Here is an 18,501-nt window from a genome sequence, read left to right on the forward strand (position 1 = left end):
ATAAAAATATTGACAGTTTCTCAATGCTTATCTGCACAAATGCCATTTTGAAAAATTTGATTACTTTTTAATTTTTTTCCGCTTTAATGATACTGAGTTCTCTCTGTTGTTCTTAAACGCAAAGAAGTTGCATCTCTTTCAAAGCATCACCTTGCCATTTTGTGATCTTTTTGACAAAAAAAATTAGTTCTAATCTTTCCCACTCTCTGCTAATAGAACGTACGCCATCTGGTTAGTGCCAGCGTGGTGTAGTGGTTAAGAGCGGTGGTTTGGAGCGGTGGAGTCTGATCAGGAGAACTGGGTTGGTTTCCCCACTCCTACGCATGAACCAAGTTGGGTGACCTTGGGCTAGTCACAGTTCTATTAAGAGCTCTCTCAGCCCCACTTACCTCACAGGGTGTCTGTTGTGGGGAGGGGAAGGGAAGGTGATTGTAAGCCGGTTTGATTCTCCCTTAAGTAGTAGAGAAAGTCGGCATATAAAAACCAACTCTTCTTCTTTTTCTTCTAATGGAAGACATGAAGGGCAGGCAGCTTTCTTCTCACCCCCCCAGTCCCAAATGGTGACATAACCCCAATAGTCCATTTTTTCCTGGGCCACCACGGATTAGTTGTCAAGGTTCTCAAAAACCCCAAAGCAGTCCGGAATCTGTTTGGATCCATGGAACTCCAAGGGTGGATCTTCCTAATAAGTTGATTGTGTCTACAGGGGGAGGCTATAAACTCAACCATGCCTTCAGCAAATGATAATCCAGTCATGGCCCAGAGTTGGCTCTCCAGCCATCGTGTATTTGAATAAGCTTTTTGTTTCATGAGTTTTCTACTCTTTTATGTTCTCTTCTCTTGATGCTTTTCAAAGAAGTGAAAATCCTTCCTTTCTTCAGTCAGTAAATTAAACAAATACTGAATACATTTATACCCCACCTTTTTCCCCAGGAGGGCCCAAAGCAACGTACATCGTTCTTCTCTCCTTGATTTAAAAAAATGACACACGCCCCTTTCCCCCCCTCTTTCTAGTTCAACCTATTTGTTTCTATGTTTCAGGTTCTCCTCTTGTGATGTCTTTGATAGGAGCGTTATTACGAGATTTTCCCAATCGCTGGGATTACTACCATAAACAACTTCAGAACAAGCAGTTTAAAAGAATAAGGAAATCATCCTCTTATGATTATGAAGCACTCGATGAGGCAATGTCCATAAGTGTTGAAATGCTGCGAAAAGATCTTAAAGACTACTACATGGATCTTTCTGTCCTTCAAAAGGACATTAAAGTGTCTTCAAAAGTAAGAGCAGTTCTAAAGCATTCCTGGTCTGTGTGTGATGATTGTGGGAATTATGGCACCATTTACTGAATATTTATTTAAAATGCTTATAACCTGAGTTTCTCCACATATTCGGGCCAAAGGTGGCTATCGTGAGGATAAGGTGTTTGTGGAAGCAGAGTTTCCACACACACACACCCAGTACTTAAAAAGCCAGTGCTGGGAATTGGGAGACACTTCTGACGAAATGTTGTGCGGTACAGGAAACTTCAGAGGAGGGGGAATCTGGTGAAGTGCCCTCCCTTTTCTGCCTGTGAAGGAAGTCTGCAGGAAAAGCTCTGAGAGTCCTCCTCACTGCGTCCCCCCTGTGCTACATAGCATTTTTAGCCATGAAGTTCCCCTACTTTTCAGGAGGTTTTTACAGCCACTTGGGGGAATACATGAAGCTGCCTTATACGGAATCAGACCTTCGGTCCATCAAAGTCAGTGTTGTCTACTCAGACTGGCAGTGGCTCTCCGGGGTCTCAGGCTGACGTCTTTCACATCACCTGCTACCTGGGACTTTGAACTAGAGATGCTGGGGATTGAACCTGGGAACTTTTGCATGCCAAGCAGATGCTCTGCCACTAAGCCACAGCCCCTCCCCATGGAGGTCCATCTACATGAGCCAAGTGTCAATTCCAGGTTGGTGGGTACTGTGGAACTGCTAAGGCTATCTATTGCTGGTTAGTGTCTTGAAATAGTTTCTGCATAAATTGATATGTACAAAAATACAGTCAACTTTACCTATGTTGTCTCAGTAACAAAGGAAAATGTGACTGACTTTTATGGTGAAGTTTTATTTAATGCACATGTAGCATATTTAACCAAAATTGAACTAGTTTTTGAAAAGGAAGATCCACTAGGATCCTATCTTCATGGTTAACATTTCTGATGTGTTAAATTGTATTTTATCTCTTCTATGTATCACATCAAAGCCATGTTATGTTGCCTTTCTTGTAGTCTGTATAGGCAGCTTATATACCCTTGCTGAACAGTTTTTGAAGAAATTCCTTACAACTCTTCTGCCTTGTCTGTATATGCTAACAAACATCTAAAACAATTAGTTGTTTTATATGTGAGGTAACCTTGGCTCATGGAAATGTAGCTGAGATAGTCTTGTTATGGAGGTTCTATCACCTGTAGCCTGTTTTTGATTTTTTAAAGAAGTGTTGCACTGTCATGTCAGTATATTTAAAGAATATAGAGCTTTTTAGAAGCAAGTAATGGTACTGTACTTGGCTCAGGATTGGTTGAGTTGTAGCAGCTGTGGACTGTCCCATTTGCAGTTTTGATTATGGAGCTACTAAGAGTATCAACATTTTTCTTAATGCCAGAGCTGGTATGCATTCCTGGAAGTTCAACCTGTGATCATTTTGGCTATGTATGAACAAACTCTACTGGTTTTGTTTGTTTGTTTGTTTGTTTTGTGGTTGCACATTAAATGTTTTCATTTGGCACACTTTTGTTTGCAAAGTAGATTATTACCACTACAGTGATTTGCTCCTAGACTGATTCTTTGTTTCGCAATGTATTTTAGGTGTTTTGTATTCTTTGGGACATGGAGACTGAAGAAGCGGAAGACATACTGCAAGAATTTGTTAACAAATCTCTCTTATTTTGTGATCGGAATGGGAAATCATTTAGTTATTATTTGCACGATCTTCAACTCGATTTTCTTACAGAGAAGAATCGCTCTCAGCTTCAGGTATCTAGCTGTTCTTTTCAGATCTCTAATTATTGCTTTTTGTTGAAAAGTAGACACAAATAGTCATGAGTTCAGTAAATATACAAAATCTATTACTGGTAATACAAGTCTGTTAGTATAGGTCGAGGGTCCCCAATCCTGTTTGAGCCACCACAAAATAGCTGCTTTGTGGGTGGGGACAAACCCTGAAATGGCTGCTGTGGAGGGAAATCAGATAATGTCTGGAGGGTCCAAGACAAACATCCTCCTGTGATGGGGACAATAAATGGATATTCCCTGAAGACTCAAAACAGATAACTTCTATAGATCTTCTGAAGTTCTTCCTGTTGCATTGATTTGAAGGAAAGCCATTGGCTCATTTATACTGAGTACAGCCCCCGTATAGCAGCAAGGCACGGAATTTCCTGTATGACTCAGGAATCTGCCTGTTTCCCAATACTATGCAAAACAGCAACAAAAAATGGGGAACAAGTTGAACTTTTGGGGAAATATCTTTGTACGTGCTAAAAACCAAGCAAAAGCACATCAGAGCGGTTTTCCTGTACTTCCCAGAGTGCTGACAGTTCAAAGAAAGTGTGTTGTACTCTTTACATGCATCAGAGCTCCCCAGGAACAACCCAGACCTTTGCCTTTTCCATCATAGCTCCCACTTTGTGGAAGGGGCTTCCTGAGGAAGTGGGGGGAGGGCTATCTTTAGAAACTTCCAGGAGGTGCTTACTTGTCAGGGCTTTAAGTTGGGTATAAGCTGCTGATATCTTTTATGGGCAGGGTGTTATTTGGGGTTTTGTTAGTTTTAAATTGTTATTTTTATGATTTGTAGCCTTGAGCCATAAACAAAAGTGGGATATTATAAATAAGTCCTGGACTCCTGTATATGTCAGGGTAGGGTGGAATTGACTAGCTTGTTCTACTCTGTAATCAATTATAGGAAAACATTCAAAATTCCTCCCAACCATCTCTGTGTTCTCCATTTCCCTCTCCCTTACTTTATTGTGGTCTGGGATTGCCCATTCATATTTATATATGACATTTAGTTAGCTGCATGAAGACAAAACTCACTGGGAAAGACAATAATGCAAGGCAGTAGGAAAAGCGGAAGGTAAAGGTCCCCTGTGCAAGCACCGGGTCATTTCTGACCCATGGGGTGATGTCACATCACGACATTTACTAGGAAGACTTTGTTTATGGGGTGGTTTGCCAGTGACTTCCACAGTCATCTTCCCTTTACCCCCAGCAAGCTGGGTACTCATTTTACCGACCTTGGAAGGATGGAAGGCTGAGTCAACCATGAGCCGGCTACCTGAAACCACCTTCCATTGGGATCGATCTCAGCTCGTGAGCAGAGCTTGGACTGCAGTACTACAGCTTACCACTCTGCGCCACGGGGCTGTTCAAAAGAGGATGACCCAGTATGAAATGGAATGACTCAATAAAGCTACGGCCTCCAGTTTGAAAGACCTGAGCAAGGCCGTAAATGAGAAGACGTTTTGGAAGTAGTTCATTCATAGGGTCGCCATAAGTTGGAAGCGACTTCATGGCACATAATACGCACACAGTTATTTTCATCTATGTTGCAGGTAGTTAATATTGCTGTCTGTATTGCATTATATGATTGGGCTGTAATCTGCTATTTTATTTCAATCAAAATGGCTTGGATCCCACCTAGAATTTCCATGAGCACAAGGGGAGATGGCTTTCACAGACATCCCCCCCCAGTATCACAAAATGACCCCCAAAATACTGCTGCTGGGAGATGGGGACCCCCAGGAATAGCCTGGGGGAGTAAATTGGGGGAGCTGGATTGGAGAAGATCACCCTCCCTTATGCCCATGGAAATTTAGAACGGACCCAAGCCAATGCCTAATCAAAAGGGAAACTAAATACTGTATTATTAATATGTTGTTAATTTCATAGGAACTACATAAAAAGGCAGTCCATCAATACAAGAAACATTATAAGCACTCTGTACCAACTCCATTGCACGAGGACTGCATGTATTGGTATAATTTTCTGGCTTACCATATGGCAAGTGCTAATATGCATGAGGTAAGTTAAAATTAATGTCAGTCTTCCCAGTCTGTTTACTATTGCATGTAGTGAGGTGTAATGGTTAAAGCATGGATGTCGAACTCAATTATTACGAGGGTTGGATATAACATAAATGTCACTTGGTCGGGCCAAGCCATGCCTCGCCAGCCCAGATCGAGAGTGGGGCGGTGGCTGCCTTGGCTTGCTTGAGGGCCCGATAAGAGCTCTCAAGGGGCCAGATTCGGCCTGCGGGCCTTATGTTTGACACCCCTGGGTTAAAGGGTTCAACTAGTAACCCAGGTTTGCATCCCCACTCCACCATGGCAGCTTGTGGGGTGATCTGGGGCCAGTCTCAGCTTAACTTACCTCCAGAGGTCGTCGTGAGGATAAAATGAAGAAGAGGGGAATGATGTCAGCTCCATTGGGGAGAAAGGTGGGGTATAAATGAAAGAAGTAAGCAAAATGGATTTTCAGAGAAAATAATAAAGCTACCTAACAGTTTAAAAGTAATTTTAAACCGTAATTTGCAAACATTGTCTACTTCTCTCCCTTTGTATAGGAACTGTGTGCCCTCTTATTTTCACTAGATTGGATTAAAACAAAAACAGAACTCTTGGGCCCTGCTCATCTGATTCATGAATATGTTGAGTATAGTCAAATATTGGATCAAAAGGTATGGTGTGATGATTATACAACTACTTTTCACAATTCACACTTCTCCCTGAGAGCCAGTGTGCTGTAGTTAAGAGCGATGGACTCTAATCTGGAGAACCAGGTTCAATTCCCCACTCCTCCACATGAAGCCTGCTGGGTGACCTTGGGCTAATCACAGTTCTCTCTGAACTTTCTCAGCTCCACCTACCTCACAGGGTGTCTGTTGTGGGGAGGATAAGGGAAGGTGATTGTAAGCCGCCTCGAGACTCCTTAAAGGTAGAGAAAAGCAGGGAGTAAAAACAAACTTCTTCTTCTTCTTCAATTTATGGTTGCCTGAAATAATTTTACCAAAAAAGAAAAGTTCAGATGGTTTTGGTGGGTCTTTCCAAGTTCTGGTACAATTCATGCTGTGGTAGTTGGTTTGTATTGTGCTGGGGGCTTATTTTGAACAGAGCCTCTTCTGTTCAGAAAGAAGAGCTCCTTGCTATATTAACTGACTCAACGGGACAAATGTGGAGGAAGTGATTCATTTCAGCTAGGAACCTTCCAGTGCATTAACTGTTGCACTGCTCACCTTACTGTGGCCTGGCTCTTCTAGGTTTCCATCAATAATAACTATATTATTTCGTGGAATAAGCATGATGCATTACGTGCATTATTAGCATACATGGTGATTAGCAGAGTTTTATAAGCAAAAATACATGTCTTGCATAAGGATTTTGATGTCTCAAAAAAGACAAATAAGTGGGTTCTAGATCAGATCAAGCCTGAACTGTCCCTGGAAGCTAAAATGACTAAACTGAGGCTATCATACTTTGGTCACATTATGTGACAAGAGTCACTGGAAAAGACAATAACGCTAGGAAAAGTTGAAGGTAGCAGGAAAAGAGGAAGACCCACCATGAGATGGATTGGCTCTATAAAGGAAGCCATGGCCCTCAGTCTGCAAGACCTGAACAAGACTGTTAATAACAGGACGTTTTGGAGGTCATTGATTCATAGCATCAGCCTGAGTCGGAAGCGACTTCAAGGCATTTAACATGCATACACTGTCTCAATTTCAGCAACAGAAGGAGGAAATGGAGAGAGAGAAAAGTAGCAAAATCTGCAGTCTGCATTAGGTATGGGGATATGTTGCCCTCAGAACAGAGGCTACATTGCAAAAGATGTCCCTATAACCTAATGCAGTTCCTACAGAGTAACCATAATAATACCTGCTTCCAGTTTTGCTTTTGTCTGTTATGTGATGTGTCATGTTCCTAGGATACCATTATACGTGAAAACTTCCAGGAATTTCTGTCATTAAACGGACACCTCCTTGGACGTCAACCATTTCCAGACATTGTACAATTAGGACTGTGTCAGCCTGAAAACTCAGAAGTGTATCGGCAAGCAAAACTGCAAGCTCAGCAAGAATATGCCAAGGGATCCTTTTATGTGGAATGGATGTTAGTAGATGCATGTTTTCCTCTTCATCTTCCTCTTCTTCTTCTTTGGTAACATCTGGCTCAAGGAAGAGTTCTACAAAGCTTGCACACTGTTATTTGTTATTGGGTTAGTGCTAATAAAGGTATTAAATAGATTGTGTTCTTGGCTTTTTGGATTCTAATAGTGGGTTCTTCATCTCACACTGGAAGTAGTTAATGAAACTATCCCCCATAGCTAATTTCAGAAGCAGCTTCCAACACAGGCCAAGGAAATTACTTTTGAGGATAAAAAATTGATATGTAGATAAAACATGGTTTCAGTAATGTTCTTGAGTTAGAGACTGTCTGGGCAGCATATAACTGCTGTATCATATATGCAAGAGTCCTGTTTTCATACATGAATTGTCTCCCCTTGTTTTCTTTTCATGTAACATACAGTTGTATAGCAAAATGAATAACCTCTCAGAACCTCTGAAGAAAGAATATAACACATCCTATTAATTAAGCAGTTACTTAAATAACAAAATTATTCTATTTGGTGACAACGCACACATATTAATTTGCAATTTGGTTGGCTAAAGCGTATGTTAAATTTGTCTGCAGAAATGCCTTAAATAAAAATTTGTCTAACAATTACAAATATATGAGTTGCTTGTTAAAGTTTAATCAAAAGGAAGGACTCTTTTATATTCAGTCTAAAGTTAGTAAAGGTGCTGTTCTCTATTTTTCTATAATGCAGAAATAAAAAATCCATGGAGAACATCTACCGTTTGGTTGTGCGTCCACATACAGATGCGGTCTACCATGCTTGTTTTTCCCAGGATAGACAGAGAATAGCGTCATGTGGATCTGATAAAACACTGCAGGTAAGATATATTGGTGCATGATATAAATACATATTGGCAACCGTACATGGACTGGTTTAGAGTGCTGTGTCTACCGGCAATCTCTTGCCTAGCCCTTTCAGACTCCCAACGGGCAAGGTGTAGTTCGTTTAATAATAAGGCCGAGAGCTTTTCTTTGCCAAAGCCTTATCTCTCCGGCCTTCGGTTCATCCCCAGGAAAGTTGAGCTCACAGCACGCACAGCTCCTCTCATTAGTTTTGTAAAACGGCGTTTATTTTAAAGAAAACGCTCTCGATTCATAGCAAGCAAATAAAACTATCCTAATCACTAGTGAAGGCCATCAGAAGAGATGAAAAAAAAACAGCTGTCCCCAGGACGAGCATAATGCCTTAAAAAAACCTCCCCCACCAATCAAGGTTGAACACTTAATCACTCTCAGCCCAGCAACTTTCAGTCTTAAAGCCAGACACATGTTACTTCCATACAAGTGCATTGGGTCATGTACAGTTTTAGTTATGAACATGCAACCACAGAAAAGGGAGAAATACACCGACCCACCAGCAATGGAAAAATGTATGAAAGTTCTGTTTGGAAAACATACACAGTTCTAAAAAAAAAATCTTCAGTGTATGAAAAGTCTGTTTTGAAAACATATACAGGTACATGGAAGAAATATATTCATCAAAAACAAGAAAATCCAGTCTGAAAACATGGATGAGAAAATTACACAAGAGTTGAATGACATCATTGAAAAGTGAGCCACAGATCAAAAAGCTGGAAGCTTAGTGAATAAAATACGGCTCCTAGCAAGACGTTTCGAATTATCTTTTCTTCAAATATGAAGTGTGCTTCTTTCTTGCGTGACGCCACTACTCAAATGAAGAGCTGGAGATGCCTGTTTTCCTCTCTAACAGGCTCACTCAATACAAGGGCACAGCTGTTGCACAGCTGTTTTCCTTTTTTATGCTGTGGCACTTTTTTGTAGGGTGTGTTGAGGGGTTGCCTTTTTCATTATCTTGTTTATGAAAGCTCATTCTGAAATAAATTGTTTCATGTTCTGCACAATATGCTTTCATCAGCTGTATGTAATCACTGTGTTAAACACTTAATATGTAATTCAAATAACTTGATTCCATAACTTGATTCCATAGATCAACTATTACTAGTTTTAATACACACATTGTTCGTATGAGCAGAATGCATTTTAAAAATGCTAAGGTCCTGTTTCCGACATCCTAATCATGGTTAGGGTTTCTCATGCATTTATTTTTCTCCCCACACCTTGTCCTGGCATTGCCCCATTCTGCCTTTCAGTTTTAGAACCATGATGAGTGTTTCATCTTTACCAGCATCATTGTTAGACCAAACTACAGTTGTTTGAAAACAGATTAAAGCTCATATATAACATTTGTTATCTTGTATTTATCTAGTAGTCAAAAAGGGCAAGAGTCCAGTAGCACCTTAAAGACTAACAAAAATATTTTCTGGTAGGGTATGAGCTTTCGTGAGCCACAGCTCACCCTACCAGAAAATATTTTTGTTAGTCTTTAAGGTGCTACTGGACTCTTGCCCTTTTTGACTACTGCAAACAGACTAACACGGCTACCCACTGTGAATTGTATTTATCTAGATTTTTAAAGCTGAAAGTGGGGAAAAGCTTCTGGAAGTAAAAGCTCATGAAGATGAAGTCCTCTGCTGTGCTTTTTCTGCAGATGACAAATTTGTCGCCACTTGTTCCACGGATAAAAAAGTGAAAGTAAGCATGCCGATGGCAAATCCGTTGTCCTTCTTAAGCTTAAATGATTACTTCTGTTTCCAACTCTTGCCATTGAGAACCCAATATTTTACAAAATTATTTTTAGGTCTGGAATTCAAGGATGGGACAGCTCGTGAATTTATTTGAAGAACATACCGAACAGGTCAACTGCTGTCAGTTTAACCACACAAATCCCCACCTGTATCTATTAGCTACCTGTTCAAATGATTCTTTGATCAAAGTAAGTAGAAAATTAATAAAATTTAAATTTGTTTTTTTATGTTACAGGCATTGTAATTGGGGACTGGAGTATTCAAAGGGCCAGTTGTCTGTGAATTTGGTATATTTTTGCCTCGCTGTTCTCACTTAGAGCCAAACTAGTGGCTAAGGACCAAACGTTACAGCAGTCACGGGTCCATCCCATGGCCGCCAATGCTTGACTGTTTTAAAATCGTTGTGAGGGCAGCACCCTGTGATAATGGTTCTCTCCCCCACACAAACCGTATCAAGTGCCAGAGCCATCAGGGGAGGGGGTTGTTTCTGCACTTGAAAAGGCACAGAGGGGCGAACAAGAGTGTTTGGTGGTGTTGCGCTGCAGGCTCAATCAGGGTCAGTCCCTCGCAGCAATTTTATAACTCCTCTAAAATGGGTTAGACCCATGGCTGCTGTAATATCTAGCTTGGCATTTAGCCACTAGAGGCTTTTCTGCAGTGGGAGGGTGCATGACTTCTGCGCTTCTTTACATACTTGTCTCTTCGGTTCTGAGTTTCCTGTCCTTCCGAACACCTGGCTGTCTCCTTGGTGCTGTCCTTGCGTTTCCTTCCACATGTTCAAGGATCATTCACTTGACCCTTGCTGACTGGTTTTTAAGCAGTTTTCCCACTGCTTCCATCTGCTGATCTGTCTCACACTTCAGGTCATTATTTTTTTTTTGAACTAACGCTGTTCTTCCTGATCTGTAAAATGTAGTTAGAGGTAGGGATGCCAGCTGCCAGGTGGGACCTGGGGATCCCCTGGAATTACAGCTCATCTCCAGACTGCAGAGATTAGATCCCTTGGAGAAAATGGATGCTTTGGAGGGTGGCATTGTGCCCCACTGAGGTCCCTGTCCTCCCAGGGCTCCATCCCCAAATCTCTAGGAGTTTCCCAACCTGAATCTGGCAACCCTACCCACCCCCATCCCCTGCCAGTGGCCGGGGGGACCTGGCAACCCCAGTTATAGGTGGGGTGCTGAAGCTAAAGGAAAAGCAGGACAACTGAAGAGAGCTGGCAACTGAGCTGTGAATGCAAAGATGCATCCTTTGATTACCACTCTTCCAAACAAGATACTTTGTGTTCTCAAACTATGTAGATCAGGGGTGTCAAACATAAGGCCCATGGGTTCAATCCGGCCCCTCGAGAGCTCTCATCTGGCCCGCGAGCCAGCCAAGGCAACCACCCCCACCCCCCACAGCTGATGCTGGCTGGTGAGGCATGGCCAGACCAAGGGACATTTATATCATATCCGGCCCTCGTAACAATTGAGTTCGACACCCCTGATGTAGAGCATGTAGGAGAAAGGGTTGTATGGGGGGAGAGGAATTGTTACCAGTTGTCACATTTTTAAACTTTTCTTTTCTTTTTTTGAACACAGCTCTGGGATTTGAACAAGAAATACTGCCGAAACACATTGTTTGGCCACATAAGTTCCGTCACGCACTGTCGATTCTCACCAGATGACAAGTATATAGGTAGTTGCTCAACAGACGGAACTTTGAAGGTATGCTCTGAGGCTTCGAGTATCAGTTCGTCAAGCGCATTTTGATTTCTGCAGTGTTTGTTCTGTTCAGGCGTCATTCTCTTTCAATCTAACCCTGCCTCTGAAATAGTTGTTCTGAGACTAAAATGAGATAATAGCTTTTCAAAAGCAAAAAAATTATACAATTCTGTTCTGTGCCTCTGGCTTCTTGATGTACGTGGGGCACTTCCTGCCGCAGCTCTTAGTACAGAGACCAAGAGGGAGAGAAACAAGGACATCTTACGGTTGTACAGTGGATGTTGATAGTCGAGTCTAAGGAGCAGTTCATACAGTGCTTTTTGCTCACAACACACACTTGTGCTGGGGTAGCTAAACTGTATTGAAGAAACCATCTCATTGCTTCGACATGAGACCAAGAAGAAGAAGAGTTCGTTTTAATATGCCAACTTTCTCTACCACCTAAAGGAGAATCAAATTGGCTTACAATCACCTTTCCTTCCCCTCCCCACAACAGACCCCCTGTGAGGTGGGTGGGGCTGAGAGAGTGTGACTGGCCCAAGGTCACCCAGCTGGCTTCATGTGGAGGAGTGGGGAATCAAACCTGCTTCAAACCACCACTCTTAACCACTACACCACTGCACAAGATCACTTATTTGTTCTGTTTGTATCTATATATGTATATTCATAAATGTTACCTTTGCAAGGTGAAATTTGCTAAAGATTAGTTAATAGCATTTAATTTTATTTTCTGTTGCGTTAATTCTTAGGCTTCATCTAGTATATTCCTTCTTCCAGCTTTGGGATGTGCATTCAGCAAATGAGCTGAAGACTATTGACGTGAGAGACAACTTCAGGAATATGGATGAATATCATGATGATGCAGAAGTGCTGGTGAAATGCTGCTGCTGGTCATCAGATGGTGCTAAAGTGATTGTGGCAGCCAAAAATAAACTTTTTGTGAGTACTTTATTGCCATGGTCCAGGGGTGCTTTTCTTTTATAGGTCACCATCCTTTTTCCAATTTGTGTTTGAAAATAATGGGCAGCTGAACTGATTCCCCCCCCCCTTGTTTATATAGAGGTGGAAAGCTATGATTTCCAATTCTACCCTTTTAATTTTTCAAATAGTTCAGAAATGGTCAGCCATGCTCCACCCATTGGTCAGGAATCCTTTCTAAAGCAGGGGTAAGAACTTAGGTGAACTTCAGCTCCACTTGAAAGTATGAGGCTGCTAAAGGCATGAACATATTGATTTATTGATTTAGTCTTATTACAGGCCATACTATCAAAGTTCTTGAGGCAGCTTGAGAAAAAAATTAAGAATGTATGGGCACCCTTATACATATACTGATATTAAAGGAGAGCCTTCCTTTTTTAAAGACAATAATGCTAGGAAAAGTAGAAGGCAGTAGGAAAAGACGAAGACCCAACATGAGATGGGTGGACTCAATAAAGGAACTCAATAAATGGACTCAGTAAAGGATTCCATAATTGGCTTGTGGGCTTATTTCCCCCTCTCCCTTTCCCCCGTAATAGATCTTCTGACCTCATCAGACTTGGGATTTTGCTCCTTCATCATCCTTGTAGATCCAGCCAGTATATTTTTAGATACAGTGATGTAAATTTTTTTTTAAGTAATTATTTTGATCTTAAGGTTTTGACAACAATCTTCATCATTACTGATATTAATAGCTCATACAATGATGTAACTTTTAATTGTTTAATATGAATAGAACCACGATCTTAGAATGGTTATTATGCTTACAGCTGTTTGATGTCAAGACCAGCGATCTGTTGGCCGAGATCCTTATAAGTTGCCACAGTACTATTCAGTACTGTGATTTTTGTCCCAACAGTCAAATGGTAGCGGTTGCTTTATCACATTATTCTGTTGAGGTAAGTTAACTACTTTTTAAAACTTTGCATATCTCCTCTGATCCCCCTTTCTTTCCCACTGTTTTGGTGGATGGATAGTTGTACAGGTGATTAAATTGGCTCAATGATTTAGAGATAATTCTAAATAACTTCTGAAGAGAATCCTGTGCTATAGATAGAACTGCTGGGTTACTTCCAACAAAACCGAAATAGTTATAGTAATTCTTAGATTCTGATCGAAGATGTATCATCTTTTCTTTTGGTTTATATTCTGCTTTTCTCCCCCAGTTGGGATCCAAAGCAGCTTACAATATCATTCCCCCCCTCTATTTAATCTTAACAACAACAACCTTTTGAGGTGGTTTAGGCTAGGGAGAGTGACTGGCTAGCCTAATTAACCTGTGCCTGAGGTGATTTTCCTACCCTGGTTGTACTGGTGGGGGGATGCATGGAGAAGCAGCGGTACAACTAAATCATGTCCCTGAAGTATAGCTAGTTACAGTTACAGTTTGCAGTCTGAAAACAAATGACTTGGAGGAAATTTTTCTCCTTCAGGGGAAGGCTTAGGGCCGAACTAGACATCCAGGTTCCTTAAAGAGTTTCATATTTGTTTTAGATATGGGATACTGAAACATTTTCCAAAACAGCTGACTGTCGAGGACATATGAGTTGGGTACATTCTGTGACATTTTCACTTGATGGGTCTCTATTTCTGACGTCTTCCGATGATCAGACAATAAGAGTAAGCTAACCTTGTTCTTATTTATTTTGATATTTATACCCCACTGTTCTCTCCTATGAAGAACCAAAGCGGCTGACAACATAGCTCTTTCTGTTTTATCCTCACAACAACCATCGTGTGAAGTAGATTAGGCTGAGAGGGTATGACTGGCCCAAGGTCACCCACCAAGCTGCCAGGGTGACCCCATAAGGTTTTCAAGGCAAGAGGTGAACAGAGGCGGTTTGCCATTGCTTGCCTCTGTGTTGCAACCCTGGATATCCTAGGTGGTCTCCCATCCCAGTACTAACCAGTATGTGTTAAGAACCTTGAGCTGATACATAATTTTTTTAAAAAAATTCTCTTTTCTTTCTTTTTTTCTAATTTTTTCCCCAGAGAGCCACATCAGTCGGAAACTGATTTATTAATGCAAATGTATTGTTCAAGAAATGCTATTGATTAATTCAAATGAGTTTATAAATATATAATAGTGAGCAGAAGAACTACATATTGTTCAAGAAATGTTATTAATTAATTCAAATGAGTTTGGAAATATATAATAGTCAGTGAACAGATAAAATTAACAATTCATGCATGGTGGATATCTCATAAAAACATAAATAATCGTGGTCACATAAACTATGAAGATGATCTAAGTATATAACAATATTAGAAATAGTAAGGGTGAATTGTTAATTTATCTTCTCTGTTCTTTAACTTTATATTTTTTATGATTAAACACTGATAAAGAAAGAAGGTAGAATAGAATATCTACACTTTGAGTGAGGTCTAATATATTTGAGATATGATAGATTAGGCAAGATTTTGTAAGATTAAGACCTGGATATATTAGTCTGCATTGAGTGGTGTTTATGATGTGTAATGTTTAGAAGTTTTTTAAAAAATTACAAAATAAAACCAGGGCCGACCTTGCTTAGCTGCCGAGATATGACAAGATCAGGCTAGCCTGGGCCATCCAGATCTGTTACTATGTACAGTATTAAAATTCTGCAAAATAGTACAATGAAATAGAATAAACATCCTAAAACCTGTACCCAGACAACACTGCCATTGCAAATATCCACAGACATTAAAATCAGTAAGTCATAGCAACTGCACAGCCAGGAAAAAACACACAACACAAAAGCAGTAGGCATTAAAAGCAGAAAACATGCAGCAGCAAATACAATTTGGAGCATTTGCTCACTAGCAAAGGCCTTTCAAAACAAGAACATATTCACCTGCTGGTAGAACACTGCTAGGGTGGGGACTGTGTAGGTTTCTTATGGGCAAATGTAGGTGCCACCATGACAAGTCCCTGCTCCTTATCCTTGCTAACTTCATTTGAACAAATTATGAGACTTGCAAGTAGAGACCTTCTCTCTGTTCTGAGATCAGAAGAAACCTATGAGAAAGTTGCATTCATTAACATGATTGATTGTATGCATGCTCATTTCGGCATTAAATAACAATAAAAGTCGAGTACATTTGTGATTTTTAGATTGTTTATATGTTCTTAAAAGTTTGAGTTTGCAAAATTTCTGCCTCATTTCTTTTAACAGATCTGGGAGACAAATAAGGTGTGCAAGTCCTCTGCTGTTGTGTTAAAGCGTGAAATAGATGTTTCGTTTCCAGGTAATGAAGTGATCATCTTAGCCATTGACAGTCTGAAACGTCTACAGGTAATTTTGCTTCTGATGAAGAATGTCATCAATTTGGCCTGGATTTTAATATCGTTTCAATTGTGGGCTTCGTGGATACAAATAAATAAGGATACTTAATGCGTATATAAACTGCATGGAGAAATTATAATTTTTCACAGGATTGTTCCCAGTATGAATGGCACAAGCAATTTAGATTGACAGTTTTGTGAATAAACCATGTTTGCAAAGCTACATTTTAAGAATTTTGCTCAAGAAGGTCGGACCATAACCAACAGGTTGAAATTAAATCAAAAGAGTTTCCGTCTAGACATTAGGAAGAATTTTCTAACAGTTAGAGCGGTTCCTCAGTGGAACAGGCTTCCTCGGGAGGTGGTAAGCTCTCCTTCCATGGAGGTTTTTAAGGTTAGATGGCCATCTGTCAGCAATGCTGATTCTGTGACCTTAGGCAGATGATGAGAGGGAGGGCATCTTGGCCATCTTCTGGTCACTAGGGGTGTGGAGGGGGGAGGTAGTTGTGAATTTCCTGCATTGTGCAGGGGGTTGGACTTGATGGCGCTGGTGGTCCCTTCCAACTCTATGATTCTATTATTCTGATAGGCCTTAGACGGTCTTTGGCCCATAAACTGACTTTCTGCATAATGCAGTTCTTGAGAACTTCTTCACTTGAAGAGATCCAAACATGAACTGTTCAAGATTCATATTTTGAAACTTGTCAGAAGTGTTAACTAATTTTGAGTTCTGCACAGTGTATATTTGATAATAACCAGCCTAGAATGGCAAGCATTGGACCCAGGAGTAATTTGAGGGGGGCATTTTTGCCTCATTAACTGTGAATAGCTTTGTTTTTCCAATTTTCTGGAAAGGGATAGGGTTGCCAATCTACAAGTCGTGTCTTCTCCCGGAATTACAGGTTGAGTATCCCTTATCTGGACATCTGATATCCAGACTGACCTGAACACTGGACCTTTTGAGCTGGCACACAGGCATTACTCACAGGCCCTCAGCAGCACCACTGATGGTTCAATGTATGCAGAATTATTTAAAATATTGTTTAAAATTACATTCAGGCAATGTGTAAAAAGAATATATAAAACCAATGAATTACATGTTTAGACTTGGCTCCCATCCCCAAGATATCTCATTATATATATGCAAAAATTCCAAAATACGGATCACTTCTGGTCCCAAGCAGTCCGGATAAGGGATACTCAACCTGTACAACATAATTCTAAACTATAGAGATCAATTCCCTGAGCTCACTCCCCTTCCTAAACTACGCCCTCCTTTGGCCCCACCCCCAAATCTCCAGGAATTTCCCAACCCAGAACTGACAACTTTAGCTATGAAACATTTGGCCTTAGTAAGGCCACTGGACATAGGTGCACACGACGTTATTTTAAATGTTCTTTACTTACTTTATGTTTTAATCCTTTTAATTCTATGATTTTTATCATATTGTTACTGGACTTGGGTCCTGACTTGGTCAGGAGAAAGGGAAGCTTATTAATATTTCTAATAAATAAATTTTAATGTTTTATTCCAAACTTCAGTAAATATTACAGTTTGCATACAAATGAGTGTTATGTAAATTTCCACTAAACTCAGTTATGTTTATACAAACAATCCAACTTCATAATCAAAGGCTTTCATATGTGGGCCTGTTTGTTGTGTATCTATTTGTCTGATATGCAGTCAGTCTAATAAGTTTATTCAAATCATATTTTCCAACCAGCTCTTAAAGATAACCACTATAAATAGAGAATGAGAGGATGGTTTCCACAGGCTTGCTTTCTCTTGATAATTGCTGGGCATTGTTCTATAATAACATCCAGGTATGTGTTGCATTGTAGCTAATTAACGGATGCACGGGCCAAACTCTGTGTCAGACTGAAGCCCAGGAGCCTTTCATTTGTTGCTGTTGCCTAAGTGAAGACCTGCAAACTGCTGCGTTTGGAGATGAGAATGGGACAGTAAAGGTAAAGTAGTGTCTAAATCACTGGTTCCCAACCAGGGGTCCGTGGACCACCAGGGGTCCGTGAGAACTAAACCAGGGGTCCGCGAAACAAAGTTATAAACTAAACTTACAGTTGCAAGGTTCTGGAAACAAATTTAGCAGGTGTGGGGAACATTTTTATGTTTGAAGACAAACTGTGTGCCTTTATTTGCAAACTTCAATTATGGGTAGGCAAAAACAATTATTCTGCGTTTGTGACATTAAAAGCACTGGTCGTTGATAGTAAAGATGACATGATCAATGTGAATATACAAGACAACATCAGAAGTCATCTGCAAATGCTGGTCGATGAATTCCACCGTTACTTCCCGGAATATAACCAGACAGAATCAAAAGATACCCAAAAGCTGATTCGCAATCCTTTTGGTATTGCTGTTGAAGAGGTTGCAGAAGAAATCCAGGAAGAGCTCATTGACTTCCAAAATGATAAGCACTGTAAGGATGCGTTTGAATCAGTTTCTCTTGAAGAGTTCTGGTGTAAAAAAGCAAATTCATATCCTACAGTTCGGGATTTGCCTTGCGATATCTTATGCACTTCTCCACAACTTATTTATGCGAACAAGGGTTTTCTGCTTTGCTTATAATCGATTGGAAGCAAGTGATGATATTCGTGTAGCTCTGAGCAACAGTATTAGCCCCAGAATTGCCCAGCTTGTAAAAAGGATGCAAGCTCAAAAATCACATTGATTTACAATTAAAAGTTCTCTATTATAAAAAATATATTCAAATATTATTCTAAGTTTAATGTTTAACTAACAGTTATGATAAAGTTTATTT

General features: G+C 40.3%; 1 protein-coding gene across 1 annotated transcript in view; it reads left to right on the forward strand.

The window, feature by feature from the left end:
- Positions 1 to 18,501, forward strand: part of APAF1 (apoptotic peptidase activating factor 1) — a 34,229-nt gene that overhangs the window by 10,666 nt on the left and 5,062 nt on the right. Inside the window, exons 8-21 of the mRNA XM_056855175.1 lie at positions 1,042 to 1,280; positions 2,839 to 3,006; positions 4,921 to 5,052; positions 5,594 to 5,707; positions 6,952 to 7,136; positions 7,855 to 7,981; positions 9,591 to 9,716; positions 9,823 to 9,957; positions 11,350 to 11,475; positions 12,250 to 12,411; positions 13,221 to 13,349; positions 13,945 to 14,070; positions 15,609 to 15,728; positions 17,561 to 17,686. Of these exons, the coding sequence (XP_056711153.1) occupies positions 1,042 to 1,280; positions 2,839 to 3,006; positions 4,921 to 5,052; positions 5,594 to 5,707; positions 6,952 to 7,136; positions 7,855 to 7,981; positions 9,591 to 9,716; positions 9,823 to 9,957; positions 11,350 to 11,475; positions 12,250 to 12,411; positions 13,221 to 13,349; positions 13,945 to 14,070; positions 15,609 to 15,728; positions 17,561 to 17,686 (2,015 nt within the window). The remainder of the gene's footprint in view (positions 1 to 1,041; positions 1,281 to 2,838; positions 3,007 to 4,920; positions 5,053 to 5,593; positions 5,708 to 6,951; positions 7,137 to 7,854; positions 7,982 to 9,590; positions 9,717 to 9,822; positions 9,958 to 11,349; positions 11,476 to 12,249; positions 12,412 to 13,220; positions 13,350 to 13,944; positions 14,071 to 15,608; positions 15,729 to 17,560; positions 17,687 to 18,501) is intronic.

This window comes from Euleptes europaea, chromosome 9 (genome assembly GCF_029931775.1).
Source record: "Euleptes europaea isolate rEulEur1 chromosome 9, rEulEur1.hap1, whole genome shotgun sequence".
Classification (NCBI taxonomy): Eukaryota; Metazoa; Chordata; class Lepidosauria; order Squamata; family Sphaerodactylidae; genus Euleptes; species Euleptes europaea.